The sequence below is a fragment of the Theropithecus gelada genome, chromosome 6 (genome assembly GCF_003255815.1).
Source record: "Theropithecus gelada isolate Dixy chromosome 6, Tgel_1.0, whole genome shotgun sequence".
Taxonomy (NCBI): domain Eukaryota; kingdom Metazoa; phylum Chordata; class Mammalia; order Primates; family Cercopithecidae; genus Theropithecus; species Theropithecus gelada.
Genome location: NC_037673.1, coordinates 172,728,625 through 172,752,334, shown reverse-complemented (window position 1 = coordinate 172,752,334; position 23,710 = coordinate 172,728,625). Strand labels below are relative to the sequence as shown.

At 42.3% G+C, this 23,710-nt stretch overlaps 1 protein-coding gene across 1 annotated transcript in view; it reads right to left on the bottom strand.

Annotated features, from left to right (window-relative positions):
- Window positions 1-255: 255 nt before the first annotated feature.
- Window positions 256-23,710, bottom strand: part of FAF2 (Fas associated factor family member 2) — a 61,999-nt gene continuing 38,544 nt past the window's right edge. The window contains exons 3-11 of the mRNA XM_025387146.1: window positions 22,855-22,989; window positions 20,322-20,398; window positions 17,406-17,544; window positions 15,662-15,747; window positions 15,471-15,562; window positions 13,097-13,274; window positions 10,646-10,817; window positions 9,665-9,808; window positions 256-3,556 (exon numbers count right to left, since the gene is read on the bottom strand). Coding sequence (XP_025242931.1) covers window positions 3,374-3,556; window positions 9,665-9,808; window positions 10,646-10,817; window positions 13,097-13,274; window positions 15,471-15,562; window positions 15,662-15,747; window positions 17,406-17,544; window positions 20,322-20,398; window positions 22,855-22,989 — 1,206 coding nt within the window. The 3' untranslated portion in view covers window positions 256-3,373. The remainder of the gene's footprint in view (window positions 3,557-9,664; window positions 9,809-10,645; window positions 10,818-13,096; window positions 13,275-15,470; window positions 15,563-15,661; window positions 15,748-17,405; window positions 17,545-20,321; window positions 20,399-22,854; window positions 22,990-23,710) is intronic.

Sequence of the window (23,710 nt, the reverse complement as noted above, 5' to 3'; positions counted from 1 at the left end):
GCCCGAGGTTGCAAACCTGAGAAACCAGAGCCCAAATCTGAACCCAGGCCTGTCTGCTCTCTCTCCATCATACTAAGTTGCTATTTTTCCACAGGGATACAACAGAAAAGACCTAACTCCATCCTTCTCTTTGACTCTCCGTTCCTTGGCAATGCCACACCATGCTGTTCCTTTCCGGTGTTTTTCAACCTCTCCTTCAGACATAGAAAATTATCTACCACATCTGTCCTACACAGAAAGACCCACAGCGTGTTATGAAATTTTTGTTATAAAACATTTAATGTTAACCTACAATACAATGTAAACTTTTATGAAAAAAATTTAAAGTACACTAGATTTCTTCAGTAAATTATCACATGACTATTCAGGCGCAGTACAAGTTGGGGCACTGCATCCTTTGTGGATGGATTTCCGTTGCTGCGTTCCTCGCAAGTCCTAAAAAACCAGTTGTAGAGTGGAGCTCCTTGTTCAAGCACCAGATGATGATGCCCCTGATTTTGCATTCTGGGGGTTATCGCTCCTTCTCAGTCATTTTCTGAAACTCTTTGCTTGACCTTGGCACCATTAGCAATTTTCACAACTGCTCAGTTGAAGGTTCTAGGTTCTTTTTAGCTTAGTTTTTAAAAGGTAAGTGTTATCCTCTGGCCATCTCTTATTCAAATATCATGGCGGAGGCAAGCAAGGAGAAAGAAGTATTTGCTAGAGGATATTCTGCAGAAGTGGAAGAAAAGATCAGAAGGGCTCCACTGAGGGTATAAATATTCAACTGACTCCTATCGGGTGTCTGCTTGGTCACTTCCCATGGCTATTCAGCTGAATCTACAACTTCAGTCTTCGGAGTGCAGAACAAAACTTGAAACAAGTGCTTTTAGTTGATCGCTTGCCATTTGGAAACAACAGCTGAAATATCCCAGAGGTGATGTGGAAACAAGAGCAAATGCTTGCAGATCATCGGCTTCTCAGTGTCTTCTCCCTTGCAGGTCCCGTCAAAATCCCAAAAGTCCTTAGGAGTGACACAGATTGTACTGGCATTAAGTGACAGAATGTTCAGCCTGTGTTTGATTTAGGAGGAAAGGAAATGGCATGTAGGCAGCAGCACTAGGGTCAGCAAGAAGACCGGTCTAGGGTCTCAGTAAAGCAGAACTGTTTCAAATGGGACTAGACAGGGGCATGTGCTTCTGGTGAAGCCTCTTGAAACCTGAAGTAAATGGGTAGGCCACCCCGACAGTTGTACTGACATGAAGGAGACCCTTCTTAATATTCTGGCAGCTGACTTCCTTCACTGTTACCACAAGGCAAGAGGCATAAAGTGCACATTGTAGAGTAAGATGAGACTGAATTATGACGGAAAAAAAATCATAACTTCCCCGAAGAGGTGTGGACAAGATACCTATACAGTGTACCTAGCCTCACAAAGGTTCTTAATACCCTCCTGCGTGCTGCCAGGGAAAACCTGTGAATTCCAGACGGGGAGGAAGGCTCTGACTTCAGTGGGAAAATTCCTCGGCATGGTTGTTCGCAGGAAAGTTGCACGTAAGGTTATCCTCAAGTGGAGAACATGGGTTATCCTGCTGTTCAGTCCAGATACACTTCATTGACAATAGTCAGATGGTGAGTCCCACTCGTCTGGCCTTGGGAGAGCAGAAAACCAAGTGGAAGAACAACAGGTAGCCAGGGACAGAGTTAAATTTTCCGAGAGATGGTGTTATAGACAGCTACGCCAAGGCCACTGGCAATTTCTCAGGCTCTCCAGGTTAATTTCTGTGGGGTGCCTGACTCTGTCATGTGGGATTTACCCCCAACAACTCAGGACTGCAGTGGATAGTAACTATATAATTGCTACCAAAAACAGTGGTCCTTAGGTTTTAGTTAAGCAAGAGAGAAAGCCTTGAGACTACAACTCTAGCAAGTTATGCTTTATGTTGATCTGAACCCCCGTCCTCACAGCATATTAGGAACTGCAGTAACGTCAGTTGGTTGCAGTGGTACGAGCCTGCACCAGTCTAGCTACAGAACACTTTGGAATACTTGTCAGAGCGCACTGGCATCTGTTAATACATGGCCTGACCCATGTACCCATTACCATAAACTGAACCACAGACGAGATATCCAGAGGTTAAAAAAAACCCTATTACTTCAACAGAGCAATAGAGAGAAAGGATAAAAGCTGCCTCCAGAAGGTGGCTGCATCAGAAACGAAAATGTGCCTTCCAATAGATTACACAGGCTGGGAGTTCTGTCTTGGCTCCCTTCAAGGCCTCTGGTGCTTTCTATCCTTAAAACAATAATACACTTCCACTGAGACAGGCAGGGCACTCTCCTGTGGTTCTGCTGGCTCCACCACAGGCCCTGCTAGTCCTTTGGAAAGGCACCAGGCTTGGCAATTCAGGAAAGCCCAGGGCTGGGAGGAGCAGCATGCACATGTCAGAAGAGGAATGAAGAGCTGCTATCCTTTGGTTCGGACCCCATAACCACCACCTGGTACAGACTCCAAGGAAAAGCTGCAGTTGTGTGTAAAGATGAGTTCCACCACATACATAGGTGTATCTACATATACAGCCTTTGCAGGGCCACAGACCCAGATTTCCTCCTACTGCTCCAAGTGGGGTGCACAGGTGGTAAGAAAGGACAGCAAGAGCTGGACCAAAAAGAATGACCTCTCTGGGAACATGAGAGGGACAATGGCAGAAATAAGCACAAACCAGCCCAGGGCACTTTTATTACACTATTGTGGGCTAAGGAGCCCAGGGCATAAACTCATGGGTTTAAAGAATTGGCTCTTTATCAAATAAAGGAAAAAAAAATACACCTATGTCAGCCTCATTCCTTTGGTCATTACAAAACAGAAACAAAAGTTATTGAAAAATTGTGGGCAGTTCAAGGAACATCTCTGCTTCTCTGCTTTCTCTTCCCTCTCTTCCCCAGAGGCAGGAGAAGCAAGTCCTCAGGAGATGCTGCAAGTAGCTGGTTGATGGAGGTTTTTCACTTTTATTTTCCATAAAAGCAAGAATGAATGAGAACTAGTGGGAATGTCCCCTTCCCAGCTGGGACGATGGATGGGTTGAAGGTGAAGAGTCTCTGTTCACTGGAAGGTGCGTGCACAGAGGCCATAGGAAGGGTGGGCTTGCCGAGTGGGTACGTTTGTTGCTAACCTTGCGCGCACACACACAGGTTGTGACTCTTGCGGGCAGCATGGTTTCTGATCCTTCCTAAGGATGCAGCAGTCTTTTAAAAAAAATATTGTATTATAATAATAATAATAATATGAATTTCTCTCTCTCTCTCTTTTTTTTTTCTGCTTTGTTGTCGTTGTTTTCTTTTTTCCCTATTTCATTTAGGGACTGGGGTAGGAGGGGAGAGGAAGAAAAAAATGTCATTCGTCAGTTAGGTCCTGAACAAAAAGAACTTCTGTGTGGCTGAGTCCGGCTTCCTGTAGCGTAGGGGGATTGGGCCACTCCTCTGAAGGGATGCAGGGCAGCACTCGCCTGGGAAAATTGGCTTCAATCTGAAACTTTTCAGGGCTTTCCTTCAAGGAGAATAAGAAGTCGTGGATTACCTGCAGAGGTCATATAGAAGAAGGGCAGTGAGAAAAAGAGAAACACACACACACACACACACACACACACACACACACACACAACTCTGAAGTCAAATATCCCCCAACTCTCCCCAGGATGACTCTATATGAAAGAATCACATGACACTGGAATTCTAGATCTTTTCATTCCCCACAGCATATGCATGGGGCAGCCCTTTTAAAAGAAATCACACAAACCCAACACTAGTCCTACTCTGAATTCATCTGTCTCTTCTGTGACGTGTCTGATAAAATGCTAACTTAGAAATCATCACAAAGTTACAGAAAAGTTGGAAGTATAGGACACAGAATTTTTTTCTTTAAATCAGTTGAGAGTGAAGTGCCAACTGTAAGACACACGGCCTCAAGTATTCTGAGGGGATCACAGACTCACAGGACAATCTTCTATATAACCACAACTTGGCTCTCAAAATCAGGAAATGTAACTGACACATTATTTCTATAATAGGATATATTATCATTCAGACCCTATTCAAGTTTTGCCAATTATCTTTTACATAATAGCAAAAGGATCCAGTTTTTTTTTTTTTTTTTTTTTGAGACGGAGTCTCACTTCTGTTGTCCAGGCTGGAGTGCAGTGGCACGATCTCAGCCCACTGCAAGCTCCGCCTCCCAGGTTCACGCCATTCTCCTGCCTCAGCCTCCTGAGTAGCTGGGACTACAGGCACCTGCCACTATGCCCGGCTAATTTTTTTGTATTTTTAGTAACGACGGGGTTTCACCGTGTTAGTCAGGATGGTCTCGATCTTCTGACCTCGTGATCTGCCTGTCTTGGCCTCCCAAAGTGCAGGGATTACAGGCATGAGCCACTGCACCCAGCCAAGGATCCAGTTTTAAGCCCATCAATCAACGTGTGGATAAAGAAACTGTAGTATATATATATACACGATGGAATACTTCTCAGTCATAAAAAGGAATGAATTAACGGCATTCACAGCGACCTTGATGAAAGTAGACATTATTATTCTAAGTGAAGTAACTAGAAATGGAAAACCAAACATTGTATGTCCTCACTGATATGTGGGAGCTAAGCTATGAGGATGCAAAGGCAAAAGAATGATACAAGGGACTTTGGGGACTTGGGGGGAAGAGTGGGAAGGGGCGAGGGATAAAAGACTACAAATAGGGTATAGTGTATACTGCTTGGGTGATGGGTGCACCAAAATCTCACAAATCCCACTAAATAACTTCCTCATGTAACAAAACACCACCTGTTCCCCAATAACCTATGGACAAAAAAATACAATAAAATAAACATGTTGCACCTCATATGAATCTCCTCTCTGTGGGAATGCCCTCCTTACCCTGCTCTGGCTCTGACAAGGTACAGGTAAAATCCTTAGTGAGAAGGGAGGCAGTATCAGGAGAGTCCATGATGCTAAAATTTAAACTGTGTGTGAGATGCCTGTGGAACAGGCCACTGCCATCTTTCCCTCTCTCTGCTCTGTGGCCCCTCCATCTAGCATTCTACTTCTAACAACAATTCTGCCAGCCTCTTTCAGATCAACCCCAAAGATGACGAACGTGTCATTCAAGTTATTTTTCCTTTTTGGGAGGAATCTATTCTTATTTTCTTTTTGATACACCTCTCACAATGATGAATTCTCTGGGTTTTATTTCCCTCTGTGTAAAGCAGCCCTTTATTTCTTAAACTTAGCTCTTTAGGGACTTCCCCCCCGCCCCCGACAGGTCTCGCTCTGTCACCCAGGCTGGAGTGCAGTGGCACAAACACAACTCACTGCAGCCTCGACCTCTCAGGTTCAAGCAATCCCCCTGTCTCAGCCTCCCAAGTAAGTGGGATCACACATGTGCAACACCATGCCTGGTTAGTTTTTAAAAATTTTTGTAGAGACAGAGTCTTGTCATGTTGCCCTCCTGAGGGATTTTTAAAGGGCTATAATCCAGAATTTAAGCAGTAAATCCATGTTCCTCTTATCTAATCCATTCCTGATTTTATAAACTTCTCATATTTTAGTCTATCAGCCCCACTCATTTTCAGTTTCCTTCTCTCTTTGCAATTCCCACTAACGTTCACTCTTTCTTAAGATGCATCAATTAGACTTACACCAAGTATTCTTAATATGAAACCAATATGGGTTTGATACAAGAGTGAAAAAAAAAAAACTTTTTTTTTTTTTTTTTGAGATGGAGTCTTGCTCTGTTGCCCAGACTGGAGTGCAGTGGGAGGATCTCGGCTCACTGCAACTTCTGCCTCCCGGGCTCTAGCGATTTTCCTGCCTCAGCCTCCTGAGCAGCTGGGAACAGGCACGTGTCACCATGCCTGGCTAATTTTTTTGTATTTTTCGTAGAGATGGGGTTTCACCATGTTGGCCAGGCTGGTCTTGAACTCCTGACCTCGTGATCCACCCACCTTGGCCTCCCAAAGTGCTGGGACTACTGGCATGGGCCACCTAGCCTGGCCAGAGACAGGGTTTCATGAGGCTTGTCTCGAACTCCTGACCTCAGGTGACCCACCAACCTCGGCCTCCCAAAGTGCTGAGATTACAGGTGTGAACAACCATGCCTGGCCAAAAAAATACTTTCTGATTCCTTTTTAATCACTGCTTGAGAATACCTGGTACAAACTTGGCTTTTGTTTTTCTTTTTTTTTTGAGATGGAGTCTTGCTCTGTTGCCCAGGCTGGAGTGCAGTGGGAGGATCTCGGCTCACTGCAACCTCCGCTTCCCAGGTTCAAGCCATTCTCCTGTCTCAGCCTCCGGAGTAGCTGGGATTACAGGTGCATGTCACCACGCCCGGCTAATTTTTGTATTTTCAGTAGAGATGGGGTTTCACCATGTTGGCTAGGCTGGTCTTGAACTCCTGGCCTTAAGTGATCCACCGCCTTGGCATCCCAAAGTGCTAGTATTACAGGCATGAGTCACCGCACCCGGCTGGCATTTTTTATTTACTAATGGCAAAGGGTTGATAACCATCAGGAAACAGATTATATTACTACCAGAGGTCCCTTTCAGTTTGCAATGGACAGAAAAATTAGTTCTGGGCTTTGGATCTCTTATACATTTGTTTAAAACGAAGTCAGTTGCCTCTTTTATGACCACTCATGGGACCTGGCGATTGTTCTGCAGCGTATCCCTCTTATCTTAGCATTTCACTACTTTCCAGAGCTGAGCATTACCCACAAATCTGTCACTCCTCGAGATTATTTACAAAGGACCAAGTTCACAGGAAGATGATACAAGGCCTTTTTTTTTTGAGACAGAATTTTGCTCTCTTCACTCAGGCTGGAGTGCAATGGCACTATCTCTGTTCATTGCAACCTCCGCCTCCTGGGTTCAAGCGATTCTACAGCGTCAGCCTCCTGAATAGCTGGGATTTACAGGCCTGCGCCGCCACGCCTGGCTAATATTTGTATTTTTAGTAGAGATGGGGTTTCACCATGTTGGCCAGGCTGGTCTCAAACTCCTGAACCCAGGTGATCCACCCACCTCGGCCTCCCAAAGTGCTGGGATCACAGGCATGAGCCACCGCGCCTGGCCGACACAAAGTCTTTAAGGGTACTAAAAAACACTATAGCATTATTAGGTTTTATGTAATTATCTCTGTGAATGTTAAATTCCAGGCCAGCACTATCAGGGCACTGCTACTTTACACCTTTTTCCATCTCTAAGCCCCATTTATGAGCAAACATTTCTCTTAGACTCATCTCAGGTGGCCATGATACTCTTTTTTAAAAAACAGCTTTTAGTGAGGAACTCATTTAAAAGTCTTCAAGGATCAATGAAGACTTTTAAATGAATGAATGGCTGGTTCCCTTCTGGCTGTAAGCCTATTCTGTTCCACAGTTCTAACAAATTTTTCCTCCAAAACTCTCAGGAGAGTAAATTTTTGTTAAGTTTTTCATTCTTTTTTTTTTTTTTTGAGCCAGAGTTTCACACTTGTTGCCCAGGCTGGAGTGCAATTATAGGCGTGAGCTACGGCACCTGGCCTAGGTTTTTCATATATAGTTTTATCAGAATTTTTGGGGTAGAAATTCCATGTAGTTTGTGTGTACAATAGCAAAATTGCTAGTGAACATGAAAGCTAAACTACATATACAAACCCATAGTTAAGAAACGGGACACCAGGGGAAGAAAATTAACACTAATTAACCACCTACTACATGGTGGATACTGTGTGAGGCACATCCATGTTATCTCAATTTAAAAATCCAAAGTTAGAGACATGGGGCTGAGTGCAGTGGCTCACACCTGTAATCCCAGCACTTTGGGAGGCCGAGGTGGGTGGATCACTTGAGGTCAGGAGTTCGAGACCAGCCTGACCAACATGGTGAAAACCCATCTCTACTAAAAAAAAAAAAAAAAAAAAAAAAAACAAAAATTAGCCAGGCATGGTGGCGGGTGCCTACTTGGGAGGCTAAGGCAGGAGAATTGCTTGAGCCCAGGAGGCGGAGGTTGCAGTGAGCTGGGATAGTGCCATTGCGCTCCAGCTAGGGTGACAAGGCGAAACTGTGTCTCAAAACAAACAAAGTTAGAGACATGAGCACTTCCCCTAATATAAATAAATGCATAAATGAGAGAGAAATAAAACAAGGAAGCCATTTGCTTCTCTCTTACCAGAATGTTTCATAACTTTAATTCTGTATTAGTTCTCTGAGTCTTACTTACATTCTGTACTGGCCAGTAAGCTCCATGAATTCCAAAACCATGTCTCACTCATCTAAACGATTCCTAGAGTATCTAGCTCAGTGTATGACACACCTATCTGCAGTTTAAACTTATCAGAGGGCAGATTATAGTTCCAGTTCACTAATGGGATATCTGAGGCCCTGTAAAAGTTTTGCAACTTGCCCAATGTTGTCCAGTTAAACAAACAGAAGCCATGAATGTACTACCCAGCCTCACCTGACTACAGTGCATCATCTTTTAATTACGAGGTTTACCCTTGATTATTCTGAGTGATCAGGAAAACTGCAGAATCCACTACAGCTATAAATTTGGAAAGGTGACATACTGACTCTCAATATAAACAAATTTTCTTCTGGTTACAAATACCAAAAATAGTAGTGAGTATTTAAGTGCTTACTAGGAGCCAGGCACAATGTTGAGAATTTAATTCTAACAACAATCCTACTAGGGAGTGCCTATTATTATTATTATTATTATTATTGACAGGGTCTCTCTCTATCGCCCGAGCTGGAGTGCAGTGGCGCGATCTTGGCTCACTGCAACCTCCACCTCCCGGGTTCAAGTGATTCTCCTGTCTCAGTCTCTTGAGTAGCTGGGACTACAGGCGTGTGCCACCACGCCCAGCTAATTTTTGTAATTTTAGTAGAGGCGAGGTTTCACCATGTTGGCCAGGCTGGTCTCAAACTCTTGACCTCAAATGATCCACTCACCTTGGCCTCCCAAAGTGCTGGGATTACAGGCATGAGCACTGTGCCATGCCATGCCTATTATTAAACCCATTTTACAGATGAAGAAATTGAGGCTTAGAAATTAAGTAAACTGACCAAGGAAACACATTTAGTAACCCTGGAAGAATGAAAATTTGATCCTCATGCTGTGAGACTGAGTTTCTGTTTTTAATGACTTTCATGTGGAAATGACAAACACTATTACACGGCTATCATATATACAAAGTAGCCTCAGAAAATGGGGCCTCAGAAAATGAGTAGAAAGAGAAAGACAACTGCATCCAAACTGCAAGTGCACTTATATTCAGGTATGTCATTCCAGTGCTTTTTCTACAGAGCAGGCGTCTGGTAGGATTCTGAAGCCAAGGCAGGAAGACAGCACAGAACAGTCTCCCATCTTCAAACACACAAGTCTTTTGAGGGACTTACGTAAGGTACCTGTTTTTCTTAGCAGAGCCCAAACATAATTAAACAAAAACTTAAACATTGCTTTGAGTTGGAAGCTAGAACTGAAGGAGCCTACAGCAGTCTACTCTGCAGTACTGTTCCTGGTGTCCACTGATGGCATACCCATCTCTCTCTCTGTTCCCTGTTCATCAGAGCAGCAGACAGACACTCTCAAGAGTCAGTAAAAGCTCCAAATCTATAGCCCAGATGCTACATACACTTCACAGAACTTAGGTGGTCCTTACTGTTAGAGACTGTGAAAAGTGGAATCGTCTCTCTACTCGAGAATCATTGGGCAATTTGAAGATGATCTTGACACTTTCAGGGTCATCAGGGGAAGGTTCAGGGGGCAGGCATTCCAACTTCCTTTCCTTTTCCTCCTGTAAATTCTGCAGAGACACAAAGCAAAGGTGAGGCTATGGCTCAAGAAATAAATACAATGACCATGTAGCTTTATTATACAGTCGTCAGAAGAAAAATTAATGTTTAAGTATTCTAAGAAAAACCTCTTGGGAATAGTCAAAAACAACCTAAATTTAAAGTACAATTGTATCTCATGTATTATTTATTATGTCTAGGTATTTATCTGAGAAAAAGGGGAAAGGGAGCAGGGTGCCATGGTATGTGCTTGTAGTTCCAGCTACTTGAGAGGCCACAGCAGGACTGCTTGAGCCCAGGAGTTTCGGGGTGTAGTGTGCCATGACTGCACTAGTGAATAGCCACTGCACTCCAACCTGGGCAACACAGTGAGACCCCATCTCTTAAAAAAAAAAAAAAAAAGAAATACATTGCTAGGGAACAAAAACAACAACAAAACAAAACAAAAACAAAAAGATAATGAGTAAAATGCCAAATCAGCTAATACTGGTATCAATAATGAATATTTAGGGCCAGGCATGGTGGCTCACGCCCGTAATCCCAGCACTTTGGAAAGCCAAGACAGGCAGATCACGTGAGGTCAGGAGTTCGAGAGCAGGCTGGCCAACATGGCAAAGCCTGTCTCTTTTTAAAAATTTTTATTTAAAAAAGAATGAGTATTTAAATGGTATGAAAAATTTAAATCACCCATAATCACAACATGTTCTATTTTTTTCTTTCCTTTTTCCTTTTGTTTTTCTCTTAGTCTGTTTAAAGTGGCTACCATTTATTCCTTTTACACTTAAGACCAAGATGGCAAAGTCTCGGCAGTTTGGGAACCACAGGGAGTAAAGCCACAGGTCCATTACCCGCCGCCGTCTCTCCTCTGCCAATTTTTGTTGTTGCACCTCCTCCTCCTTCCGCCGCTTACGCTCCCGCTCCTCCCGTTTCTTTCTTTCTTTCTCCTGGTCAGCCCTAAGAGAGGCCAGGTAGGCCTCATCCTGCTGTTGTCTCAGCACTTGGGTCTGGTTTCTTTCTTCCCTGTGAACAGATCAAAAGCAAGAGAAGAAAAACAGCACTCTCACAAGTTCTGTTTTCTTATACTGAAATTTTCTGTGTGTGCGCGCGTGCGTGCCTGTGTGTGTGTAAAAACGGTGATATTCTTAGCAGATGACTATTTCACACTGCCATAAGGGATTCCAAAAGCAAAGCATGGCAGAATCTGAATAAGCCACCTTTTATCTCAGTTTAATTTGGCAGAAAAGAAAACAGCAAGTTGTCCTCTCCTCTTTTACAATAAAATTTTCCCCCTAATTCTAACAAATGTAACACAGTACTGTTATTATGAAGGGATCATCAACATCATATTTTACAAGTAAATACCATTTTGGGTTACTGCATTTTTGTACTGATCTCATAAAACCAAAACACACACATATACATCCATATACACATTGTAGCAGATCTGAAAATGTAGAGTTTTCAGAGTGATTCAGAGATTCCCTAATCAAAGATAAAACACTATATAACATTTGGCATAGCTCCTATTTTCTCTCCAACAAATTTCTGTTTTGTCTTACCCAAAATATTTAGCCAATCAAAATAGTTGAACAGATAAAACATTCTTGCTTTATACGTTCTTTAAAAATTAAGACAAAATTTACATGCAATGAAATGCACAGATCTTAATGTACAATTCAATGAATTTTGATAAATGTAACCACATAATCACCACTTCAATCAAGAAAGAACATTTCAGTTACCTCAGAAAGTTTCCTCTTCTATACATTTTTTTACACAGTTAAAATAACACTATATTTATAGGGTTTTGATCTTGCATTTTTCTTTTTTTTGGAGACAGGGTGTTGCTCTGTCACCCAGGCTAGAGTGCAGTGGTGCGATCATGACTCACTGCAGCCTCAACCTCCTAGGCTAAAGCAATCCTGCCACCTCAGCTTACAGACGTGTGCCGCCACGCCTAGCTAATTTTTGTATTTTTTGTAGAGATGGGGTTTCACCATGTTGCCCAGGCTGACCTCAAACTCCTGAGTTCAAGCGATCTTCTTACCTCAGCCTCCCGAAGTGCTGGGATTACAGGTATGAGCCAACATGCCCGGCCTGATTCTGCATTTTTCTAATATGTAACAAGCATGTCCCCATGTTATTAAAAGCTTTCCATAAATTTAAGTTTGTTTAACTTTCTTGAGGGCAAGTTGGCATTACAAATCAAAAGTCGTAAACATATACTTATATTGTCTCACCCAGAAACTGTACTTTCAGGAATTTAAATTTTAATCTAAGGAAACCATCACAAATTGCAAAAAATTATCTCCATGTATGCTATTTATAATAGTAACAAACAGAAAGTAATCCAAAAATCCAAAAAGAGTGGCCTGGTTAAATTATGATGTATTTAGATAATAGAATGTTATGCAGTAATTTTTAAAATGTGGCAGAATATTTAATGATGAGGGAAAAGGCTGTGATACATTCTTACATGAAGAAAGGTTGTAAAAAAGTATTGTCCCAATTTTACAAATAAATGTGTACATATAGAGGGGTGTGTGTTGTGTGTAAAATTAAAAAAAAATATAACAATGTTCAAGTGGTGGTAGGATTATCAGTGATTTTAAATTTCTTCCTTGTGCTTTTTTGTGGTTTTAGGATTTCCTATAATTAATGTACATAACTTATGTAATGGAGAGGAATTATAGCCATTCCACTTTTTTTTTTTACATCAAAGTTCTTTATATTGTATTCGGCTATTCTAAATACCACAATGTACATTCTTGAGCATAGAGGCCTGTCTTTATTTTGTTTATTCATTCATTTATTTTTTAAAGACAGCGTCCTGCTCTGTCATCCAGGCTGGAGTGCAGAGGCACAATCAGAGCTCACTGCCGCCTCCAACTCCTGGCCTCAAGCAATCCTCCCACCTCAGGCTCCCAAGTAGCTGGGACTACAGGCATGTACCACCATGCCTGGCTAATTTTTTCTTATTTTTTGTAGAGATGGGGTCTTACTTTGCTGCCCAGTCTGGGTTCAAGTAATCCTCCTGCCTCAGCCTCCTAATGTGGTAGGATTTCAGGTGTTAGCCACTGCACCCAGCCCTTGTTTTTATTTTGAACATCTCTAAGAACAGATTACCTGATATAGAGTAATTTAGGTCAAACTATGTAAATATTTTGACGATAAATGGGCAAAGCTAAAAGCTAACAGTGGCCTGATACACAGAAGAAGTCAGTATTGGTAGAGCCCCAGGTCAGCCCTCCAAATTTACAACTGGTCTCTCTCTGTTCCAGAAGGGAACTCCCTTGTACCTTTCTAGGCGTTCTGACACCAGGTAAGTCTGGTTAGCATCCATGATAAATGTCAGTTGGTTAATGAGGTCATCAGGTTGAATGAGGCCTTCTAGCCGTCCCACCACAGTCATCCTTCGATCCTTCAGCATAATCATGGCCAGGAATGGATAGGTGTTCTCTCGTAAAGCCTGTGAGACTGACAAAAAGACCCAACAGATCAAGGGCAGGACTTGACGGTGAAAAAGATCAACCCTTAGACTTTTCACAATGAGTGAGAGAGAACTATTTTAATCCTGGCTGAGGAAGACGGGAGGTATCATTTGGTCTCTGCCTTTCCCCACTTCCTAGTTTCTTTCTTTCTTTTTTTGAGCCAGGGTCTCACTATGTTGTTCAGGCTGGTCTCCAACTCCTGGGCTCAAGTGACCTGACCACCTCAGCCTCCTGAGTAGCTGGGAGTACAGGCATGTGCCACCATGCCTAGTTCCTCCCAGTTTTGTAATCTTTTGTTTTTTTTATCAATTTGCATGCCTATCCCTAGGTGCTTGACTAGAATAAGACAGGCTTTCCTGGTGGCGGTGTGGTTGTTGTGATGATGCCAGGGAAGGCTGCAGAGTTCAAGGATAATGTCTACTTGATGGTAGGAAAAGGATCTATGAAGAATCTGGCAGTTTTTCCCTGTACAAGGGCTCAAACCTAAAAGGGCACAAGGCTGCAAGTCTCAGCTTGATGATACTGATGATAATCTCCACCATCGTCTTTTTTCTCTTGCCTAATCCTTTCCTTACCCTTTCTCCCCATGTATCTTTTCTCTACCCGTAAAAAGGTTAGTTTTTCTGTTCCAAAGAAGTTTATTAATAGAAAGTTGAGGCTGGGCTGGTAGCTCACACCTTTAATCCCAGCAGTTTTGGGAGGCCGAGGTGGTTGGGTCATTTGAGGTCAGGGATTCGAGACCAGCCTGGCCAACATGATGAAACCCCATCTCTACAAAAAATACAAAAATTAGTAGGGCATGGTGGTACGTCCCTGTAATTCCAGCTACTTGGGAGGCTGAGGCAGGAGAATCACTTGAACCCGGGAGGTGGAGGCTGCAGTGAACCAAGATTGCACCACTGCACTCCAACCTGGGTAACAGAGTAAGACTTGGTCTCAAAAAAAACCAAAAAAAAAAACAAAAAGAAAATTGGTTTCCAAATGACCAAACTTTTTACCATAACAGAGTTTTATCTATGTTTTCCTTATGGTGTGAAATAAGAGATTTTATAAACTTCTATTAAAAAAAGTCCTTACCTTCCTTCTACTCACAACCTCCCTTCCGCCCCCGTCAAAGCTGTATTAGAATGGCAAAATGCATGCAGGAATTTGGATGTTTAAAAACAAATAGGCTGAAGATTCAGATTCCGGGATGCAGGGACAACATCAGCCGCATCTTTGGTTCTAAAGTCATGGCACAGTATGTGGCATGCTAATATAAACTCAAAGGTTGCTGGATACAAGTAGCCGCAAAAATGACTACATTCTTCCTTACTGGATGCCTTCATATCTTTTACTAAACGCCTAAAAATACTTATCTCTAAAGATCTGAACTTTCCAAATCCATGTTAGTACTCAAGGTACTCAAACAACTGACTCACTATGCAAGGGCTCTGTTAAAATTGTTGATGAAAAGAATAAACTCTTCAGTAAAAAGCCCATTAAGATTAAAGGCAAGCTGCTAGCCAAGACTGGATATTTCTATGAATGTGGCAGGCTTTGGCAATGCTGAATGTGAAGAATGGGCTTTAGAATCTGGCAGACCCAATCATAGGCTACAACTTGCTAATTATGGCGGGGCGCAGTGGCTCACACCTGTAAACCCAGCACTTTGGGAGGCTGAGGTGGGCTGATCACTTGAGTCCAGGAGTCTGAAGCCACATGGTGAAACCCTGTCTCTACTAAAAATACAAAAAAATTAACTAGGTGTGGTGGCACACACCAGTAGTTCCAGCTACTCAGGAGGCTGAGGCAGGACCATCGCTTGAACCCAGGAGGTGGAGGCTGCAGTGAGCCAAGACTGCGCCACTGCACTCCAGCCTGGGTGACAGAGCAAGACTCCATCTCAAAAAAAAAAATTTTAATTAAATAAAAAACAAAAAAATAAAACTTGCTAATTGTGTGATCTTCAGCCAGTGGCTTAAACTCTCTGAGCCTGTTTCCTAAACCATAAAGTGAAGGTAATATGACCCCCTATCTCTCAGGACTGCTGAGAGGATTAAATGAGACAATATAAAACAGCAACTAGCATCGTATCCTACCACAGAACGAACACTCTTGTAATAAATGGCATGGCATGTCTTTCCAGACTATTCCAAAGATTCTCCAACAACCTGAATGAGGCAGAAGAAACATAACTTACCCCTGTATCCCTCAGGTTTGTTTGTAGAGCATGCCCAGAAGAGCATCCTTGTGTTTATTAGTGAAATAACTTCAGGTGCACAGAGTGTGTTGCTGTGGAAAGGTACGAAAAGGACATGAGAACAACTTGCTGACTACGAACTGTCACCAGAAAGAGTCAGAAAAGAGAAGGAAAATAATCAATCCACTTACCGACAAAACTCATCAGAGTCCTGGTGATCATCTCCATGAAGATAAACCAAAAGAAAGCGAAGCTCCCGTTTGGCATCGTTAAGTGCCTGTGAGAAACAAGATCACTCATTATTACGAAGACTGTGCCTTGAGCTTATATTTAGGCTAAGGGTCCTAATGGATACAGTTATGTATTTAAGAACAAAAGGAAAAAATAAGGAAAAAAGTGAGCGAGAAATCAGAAAATTCCTGAGCTCCTACCTTCACACCCCTGGCATTGCTCTCCCTATAGAAACTCCATGCTAACAAGCTTTAATGAAAAGGTTTTAGTGTTGTTAGGATTCAAACTGTAACAGACACATGAGAGTAGACAGGCTTACAAATACAGGTTCCCAACAAATCACAGAAAAGTCAGCTGCACCCACAGTCTAAGGAAGATTAAAAACAGGAGAATCTGACCATATGAAAGGGAGGTGAGAATTTTTCTACTTCACAGCTACAACATCCTTGTAAGTAAAAAATAACCATGAAGACAACCCTGATCCTAGGCCATATGGAGTAGTAATGATGGACTGTACGATCCAAAGGCATTCTAAAGAGCACAGGGTATAAAAGACTTTCAAAGACTTTCATCCAAGACTCCTGTGCGTGCTTCTGCGTGTGCGTGCTCCTGAGTACACTATACGGTACAACTGCTGACATGGCCAAGGGTGGTCTACCCTCAGGATCATAGCAGAGAGGGTACACGGGAGGTGCTCATCTCACTCATCTCTGTATCTTTAGCACTGAGGACACTGCCTGGCATACAGTAGGTGCTCAGTGTTTGTTGAATGGGGTGGGAACAGCCACTGAGGAGACTGACTATGATAAAAAGCAGATATGGGAAAATCAAAGCAGGAAGCAAGGGTGAACATTTTTCTCTTTCTCCAGATAGATTCAGGAATTCTGGAGGCTGCATAATAGAACCCCCTTGTGCCTATTCCCACGGCATTCCCATAGTTTTTCCTATTCCCATAGTGTTAATTCTATGTATTTCTCTGGCAAACTAGGGACATACCTAACACCCACAGAACTCTAATTTTTCCTCCCCTGAATGGTCAGGTCTTGAGTCAAAGGTCTACATAGCTGAGGTTGAATGAGATGTGCTACCCTGAGTCTATGGTCTACGTCCTTGTTCAATTCTGTGAGAGATAAAGAAGATTTAGGCTTTGCCTTCAAGGGGCTTACAGTCTGGTAGCAGAGATTAGACATGAACACAAATAATATAGGAAAGAATATAAAATTGCTATCAAGTTTTAAAAGCTATGGAAGAACAAAGGGAAAGATTAGTATTCTAGATTGTGAGACAGTGGAGGACAGGGCACAACAATCAGGGATAGCTATAAGTGGGGAGCGACATGAGCTAGTTGAAGGACTGGTAAGATTCCAATTAGCAAAAATGTGAGGAAGGCATTCCATATGGAGGGACCAGCAAAAGCAAAGGCACAGAGGTAGGCAAGTATGGACTATGTTCAGGGAATGAGCCAGCTGGAACTGAGGGTATGGTAAAGTAAGTTATGCAGAAAAGACCTCAAAAGAAGGGCAGCATTAGATCAAAGAGGGGCCAGCTACAGGGTTTGGTCTTTTTTTATTACCCCCTGTAAGCACTGAAGAGCTAATTAAGGTTTTCAAGTAAAAGAAGGACATGATCAGTACTGGGCTATGCTTTCCTTTGAGGGTAGAATCATCTCAGTAAGTTGGCATCTACATGGTTTGCGGCACTGACCTGGCTGTACGTTCCCTGGTAGAAGACAGGGTGTGCCCTCCCATATTTCTCTTCAAAAGAGTGCATAAATGAAACAATGTCCCCAACGGGGTCAGTGACCCGGCTGCGAGGGTCAGGCCGTATAAAACGAAGAGCAAACCTGGGGAAGAAGGAATAAATATCACATGAATCCAGCTTACTATGGTGCATATGGAGTGGGCCAATTTGTACAGATTCCTGTAACAGAGCCAGAGGCATCGCAACAAAGGGAGGTGAATGGTCTGTGAGTGGACCATCAAATCCGAGAGTAGAGTCTGGTTCAAAAGCCATAAAGCAGCAAGTGTTATTCTATTGCTTGTTCAGGAAGAATGCAAACTACTGGGATTATAAATTCCAACACTGGCCTACATAAATTCTGAGTAGTTTTTGTGGAACAATTTAGGGCTAGAAGGATTTGGAAGGGAAGACACAGTATCCAAAAAGATCACGTGTCAGGCTATGCATCCAGACTCTCCAGAATGGCACCATCTAAATACTGTAGCCACTAGTCGAATGTGGCTATTCTGAATTTAAATCTATTACATACAATTAAAATTCAGTTCCTTAGTAATGCTAGCCACATTTCAAGTGCTCAACAGCCACATGTTTAATGGTTTTCATATTGAACAGCGGAGATACAGAACACTTCTATCATCACAAAGAGTTCTACTGGACAGTGCTTTAGAACAGAGGTCACTTTCTGGTTGTCTTACTTGCTCCTCCTTCTCCTTTGTTTTCCTGGGATTTTGAATATTGAGTTCACAACCCCAAACTATTCAAATTATGGATAGGAACTTCAAATCTAAAGTTGCGGTTATGATTTACTTGCTCTTCAAAGGGGCAAGTACATTTTGCTTGATGATTTATTGTTGATGGTATCCACGGAGGAAGTTATAAAACTGCTCCACAGTACCCTGGCAGATGTGGAGTACTGGCAGCTCTTGTAAAGTGAAGAATACATACCTAATGGTATCACACATCTGTTTCTAAAGGGCCTACCCTATTTGCATAGTACCATTTATTTATCCTTTGGGTTTCCAGAGAAGGCAATGGGACAGAGGCTAATGTGTTACCTAACATTAAACAAGCCGGTTGGATGATACAGCTGCATTAAAATTAGTAATACATGCCATGCATATTTTCCCTGGGAAAGCAAACAATATTCATTTACTTGGAAAATTTTCAGCACAGACAAGGTGACTAAACTATAATACTTTCCTTAACAAAAAGTGAACGAATTCATTATCCCAACAAATTCCCCGTGTATACAATTCTACTTGGAATTTCTCCCGAGTAATCAAACCAAATTCATCAACACAAACATTCCAGAGCGAATTAAAAGCACAAAATGTAGTAAGCTGTATATGTGGGGGAATGGTTAGAAATTCTTTAGTAGACTGATGTTTTAACTACTTTCTTTGAAATTAAGCATTTTAGAATTATCTCTTAAAGGCTTTATTTTTTTTTCCTCATTATACAATATTCCTACAATCTACACAATGTAGGACAATCAGCTTTTTTTATTTTTTAGAGAAAAACAGAGATGTCAACTTAGTTTTCATTATGATTTTAAAGGTTTTTACCTGTTCATTCTTAAATAAAACGGGGATGGAAAGAGTACTAAGCAATTAATTGATGACCATGAAGAACGTTGCTAAAGCAAGAAAGTCATTAAGCCGATAGCCTCATAAAACACCAAGGGGCCAATATAAAAGGTACTATCTGACCCTTGTACTTATGCAGCTGCTGGACCCACACCTTCAGACTCTGTGCCCTACAGCAGGGTAAAGGCTGTCCCATATTTGAAGGGAGGTACAGGTTCCCCGTATACACAAGGCCCAGACTACACATCCCAGTTCCATCTGCTCGCCTGGATGCCCATGAACATTTTAGTTCCCCATATCTGGCTCTGGGCCAGATAACCCAAGCGTGACGTGCTAGGAAGTTGTGCCCCACTCATTTTCTGGCCCTGGACCCTCTGTAGCTTCCAATGATGAGCTCTTTTAATGGTACATGAAGGAAGCTAGAAGAAAGGTGAAGGTATGAAGCAAGTGGGTATATACATAAAAGGGTCCAGTGTTTGCAACCTAGGGGTTGCTGGAGCAAAGTGAAAAGGTACAGAAGGTACCAGGCGTGGTGGCTCACTTGAGGCCAGGAGCTCAAGATCAGCCAGGCCAACAAAATGAGACTCCATCTCTACTGTCTCTAGTAAAAATACAAAAATTAGCCGGGCGTGGTGGCGCATGCCTGTAATCCCAGCTACTTGGGAGGCTGAGGTATGAGAATCGCCTGAACCCAGGAGGTGAAGGTTGCAGTAAGTCGAGATGGTGGCACTGCACTCCAGCCTGGGCGACGGCAACAGAGCAAGACTCTGTTTCAAAAAAAGAGAAAAAAAAAAAAAAAAGAAAGAAAAGGTATAACGGGAGTGTCTAGAGAGGTCCAACTATTGTGGGAGGAATCAAGGGCAAACTGGGTAATCTCAGAGCAAGAGAATTTGTTGGGATTGTGAGTAGTCAGGTGGAGAAGTAGTTTAGGAAAAAAGTTCTAAGGAGTGTGAAGCTAGGAGATGACAGTGGTTAGAAAGGAAAGGGTGTGGACATCAACTACGAAGTGTAGAGGTGACAAATATGGTTGGGGGAGGGGGAGACAATATAGCCAGACTGGTTTTTGCAAACAATAGGTAAGACTGACGTAAAAACAATTTCATTTTACAATGCCTGCCAATGCTTCAACAATTTAAAATACTTTTATACTGTATTAAAAGACAGTTCGGAAAGAGTATTCAATCTCATGACAAATTGGCAAGTCAACATTGATAGAGCATAAAACTTATTTTGGCCTAAATTTGAGCTCTGAAGTCTTACTATTCTACTAACACATAAATCCAAAGGTACATACCTAAATATATCAAGTATCGTGTAATAGGTAAACCGGAATGGAAGCATTATCAAGTAATAACCCCATCCAAGCAGCCCCTGAAAGTCCAAAAACAAAGTTAGACACAATTCTCTCAATCTCTTAATATTTTATCAAATGGCTAGGTCAGATTTTCTGACTCTTTTTTGTCCTTCCATGTGATTTGTTCCTCTAAAATACAGTTCCTTCTTCCTGGCCACCTCATCCTTCCTAAGTGCCACCATCTTTGGTCTTATTTCATCTTACTATCATTTTCTTTTTCGCATAATTTTTGTATTAAATCTGCTTTAAGGTCCAGAGCTGTGTCTCCTGCCTATAATCCCAGCACTTTGGGAGGCTGAGGAGGGCAGATCACCTGAGGTCAGGAGTTTGAGATCAGCCTGGCCAACATGATGAAACTCCATCTCTACTAAAAATACAAAAATTAGCCAGGCATGGTGGCATGCACCTGTAGTCCCAGCTACTTGGGGAGGCTGAGGCAGGAGAATTGCTTGAACCCAGGATGTGGAGGTTGCAATGATCTGAGATCGCGCCACTGAACTCCAGCCTGGGGGCAGAGCAAGACTCTGTCTCAAAAACAAACAAACAAACAAACAAAAACCAAAACTGCTTTAATACTTATTTTTGACAGCTACTTATATACTTGTCAAATTCAGTTGCAAGTTAATGTCCCCCAAATGATACATACTCATTCTTTCCTTTTTAGGAATATGGTACACAGAAATAGGCCAGGCTCGGTGGCTCACGCCTGTAATCCCAACACTTTGGGAGGCTGAGGCAGATGGATCACCTGAGGTCAAGAGTTCGAGACCAGCCTGGTCAACATGGTGAAACCCTGTCTCTACTAAAAATACAAAAATTAGCTGGGTATAGTGGCTCACACCTGTAATCCCAGCACTTTGGGAGGCCAAGGCAGGCAGATCACTTGAAGTCAGGAGTTTGGGACCAGCCTGGCCAACATGGTGAAACCCCATCTCTACTAAAAATACAAAAATTAGCCAGGCGTGGTGGTGGGCGCCTGTAATCCCAGCTACTCGGGAGGCTAAGGCAGGAGAATCGCTTGAACCTGGGAGGCAGAGGTTGCAGTGAGCTGAGATCACGCCACTGCACTCCAGCCTGGGCAACAGAAGGAGATTCTGTCCCAAAACAAAACACACAAACATAAAAACCTAAAATAATGTATATAGAAATAGGAAGAAAGATAATCACTATTACTAACCTTGGACATTGGTATATAAATGTTAAATAATTATATTAACCACAATGACAAATCCCCATATAGCTGCTTATCTTAGTAATAATGCTAATTATTATTGCTGTTATTAATTATTAAAACTAGCATACATCCAGGGCTCTATAGTTTATAAAGCATTTCACAGATGTCACATTGTGTTAACCTGAGACACTTTCTGTGTCTGCGGACAGGAAGCTCTGGAGCCCCACGGCTGACATGGGAATCTGCTACTGTACTTCAGAAAACCACAAAGCACTACTTAGAAACATGTTTTAAAACATCAAGTAGGCCAAGTGCAGTGGCTCAAGCCTGTAATTTCAGCACTTTGGGAGGCGGAGGTGGGCAGATAACTTGAGCTCAGGAGTTCAAGACCAGCCTAGGCAACATAGCAAGACCCCATCTCTACAAAAAATACAAAAATTAACCAGGATGGTGGCGCACACCTGTAGTCCCAGTTACTCAGGAGGCTGAGGTGGAGGACTGCTTGAGCCCGGGAGGTCTAGCCTGCAGTGAGCCAAGATTGTGCCACTGCACTCCAGGCTGGGTGACAGAGCGAAACACTGTCTCAAACAGAACAAAACAAAACAAAAATCAAGTACTCCACAAAAAGGCTTGATGATGGAGAAAATTCTAACTGTTGCAATGTTAAAGGGTATGTTCTCTTAGGATTCTAAATGCAAGTATAAAAGTATAAGAAGTGAGTATAACCCCAAGGATAAGAAAAAGAAAGTCCAAGAAGTTCTTCAGAGTTCATTATCAGGTACACATCTGACTTCCTTCACTAGACTGTGAAAAATTGAATTTGAAATGGGAAGATTGGCTCTTTATTCATGTCTGGATCCCCAGTAGCAAAATACCAGGCTATTGGAGTGCTCTTAAATATCTGTCAAATTTAAGTGAACCACCTCCTTGCTACTAGCCCTTCAAGGCTAATTTCAAAGACGTGGCCAAAGCTCCTACAAAGATTCCATGTACTTCCTCAAAAGTAGTTTAAGATTAAGTAAACTGAAGCAACAAAGAACTTGAGTAAACAAATTGTAACTTAAGAGATAGAAAACACTCTCCAAATAACTGGCAAAGAATAGAAAACAAAAAACTTAGCAGTTTCTATAACAATTCCTTGAGGAATCAAGGCAAAATTATATACCCAAGGGGCCAAGTCTAACTAACAGGTTTACATTCTAAATATTTATTTTGCTCCTGTCACAGGGAGATCAATATAACCAAGTGAATATACTTAAAAATAAAAATGGGGGAAATTCCAGCTATGAAATAACTTGCCCTTGGTTGAGGTCTTGAGACAACATAGCTGTAGATCCTGTGGTCAGCTGTATTAACCTGCAGGGGTCGTGATGGAGGCGGGTTGAAAACACTAGGTACACCCTCTTGTTCATTCAATCTGTCCTGTACAGCAGCCTGAGAAGGAAAACAGAGTAGCAAGAGTTTCAGTGATGCTCAAATCAACCCAGAAAAAGAGAGGCAACTATTGCGTGGTATTCCAAAATAGGATGGCCAGTAATACACCAAAAGGTCACTTGAGGAGTGTACCTTCACGGACCTTTTAACCGGCTATACTGGGAGGCAATGTGGAGAGATGGCTCCAGAATGCATACACAGTAGAGGAGACGAGGAAACTTGTCTGGAAGCTACATTTATGCAGCAAGCACACTGCCTTTATTCAGATGGTATGTATTATTTAGGGTTGCTGGGATATAAAGTGCTTCACTGTACAATCCCAGGAAAAGCCATCCTCAGAGAATACAATGTGGGCGGTACCCCTGGAGTTATGCAGTGAAGCAGTCCTGATGAGTGGCATCTGATGAAGGGGTTTGCAGCAGAGAAGCTTCGGTCTGATCCTAGCTCCATCTCTCAGAAAAGGTGCTCAATGTATGAGCCTTAGGTCAGGTGCGGTGGCTCAAACCTGTAATCCTAACACTTTGGGAGGCTGAGGTGAGAGGATTGCTTGAGCCCAGAGACCACAAATTCGAGACCAGCCGGGGCAATGAAGCGAGACCCTGTCTCTAAAAATAAAAAATAAAGAAGAAAAAAACATGAGCCTCAGTTTCCTTATGTGCAAAATAAAGGAACAATATTTCTCAGAGTTAATCTAAAAATGTAATGAGTTGGCCGTACATAA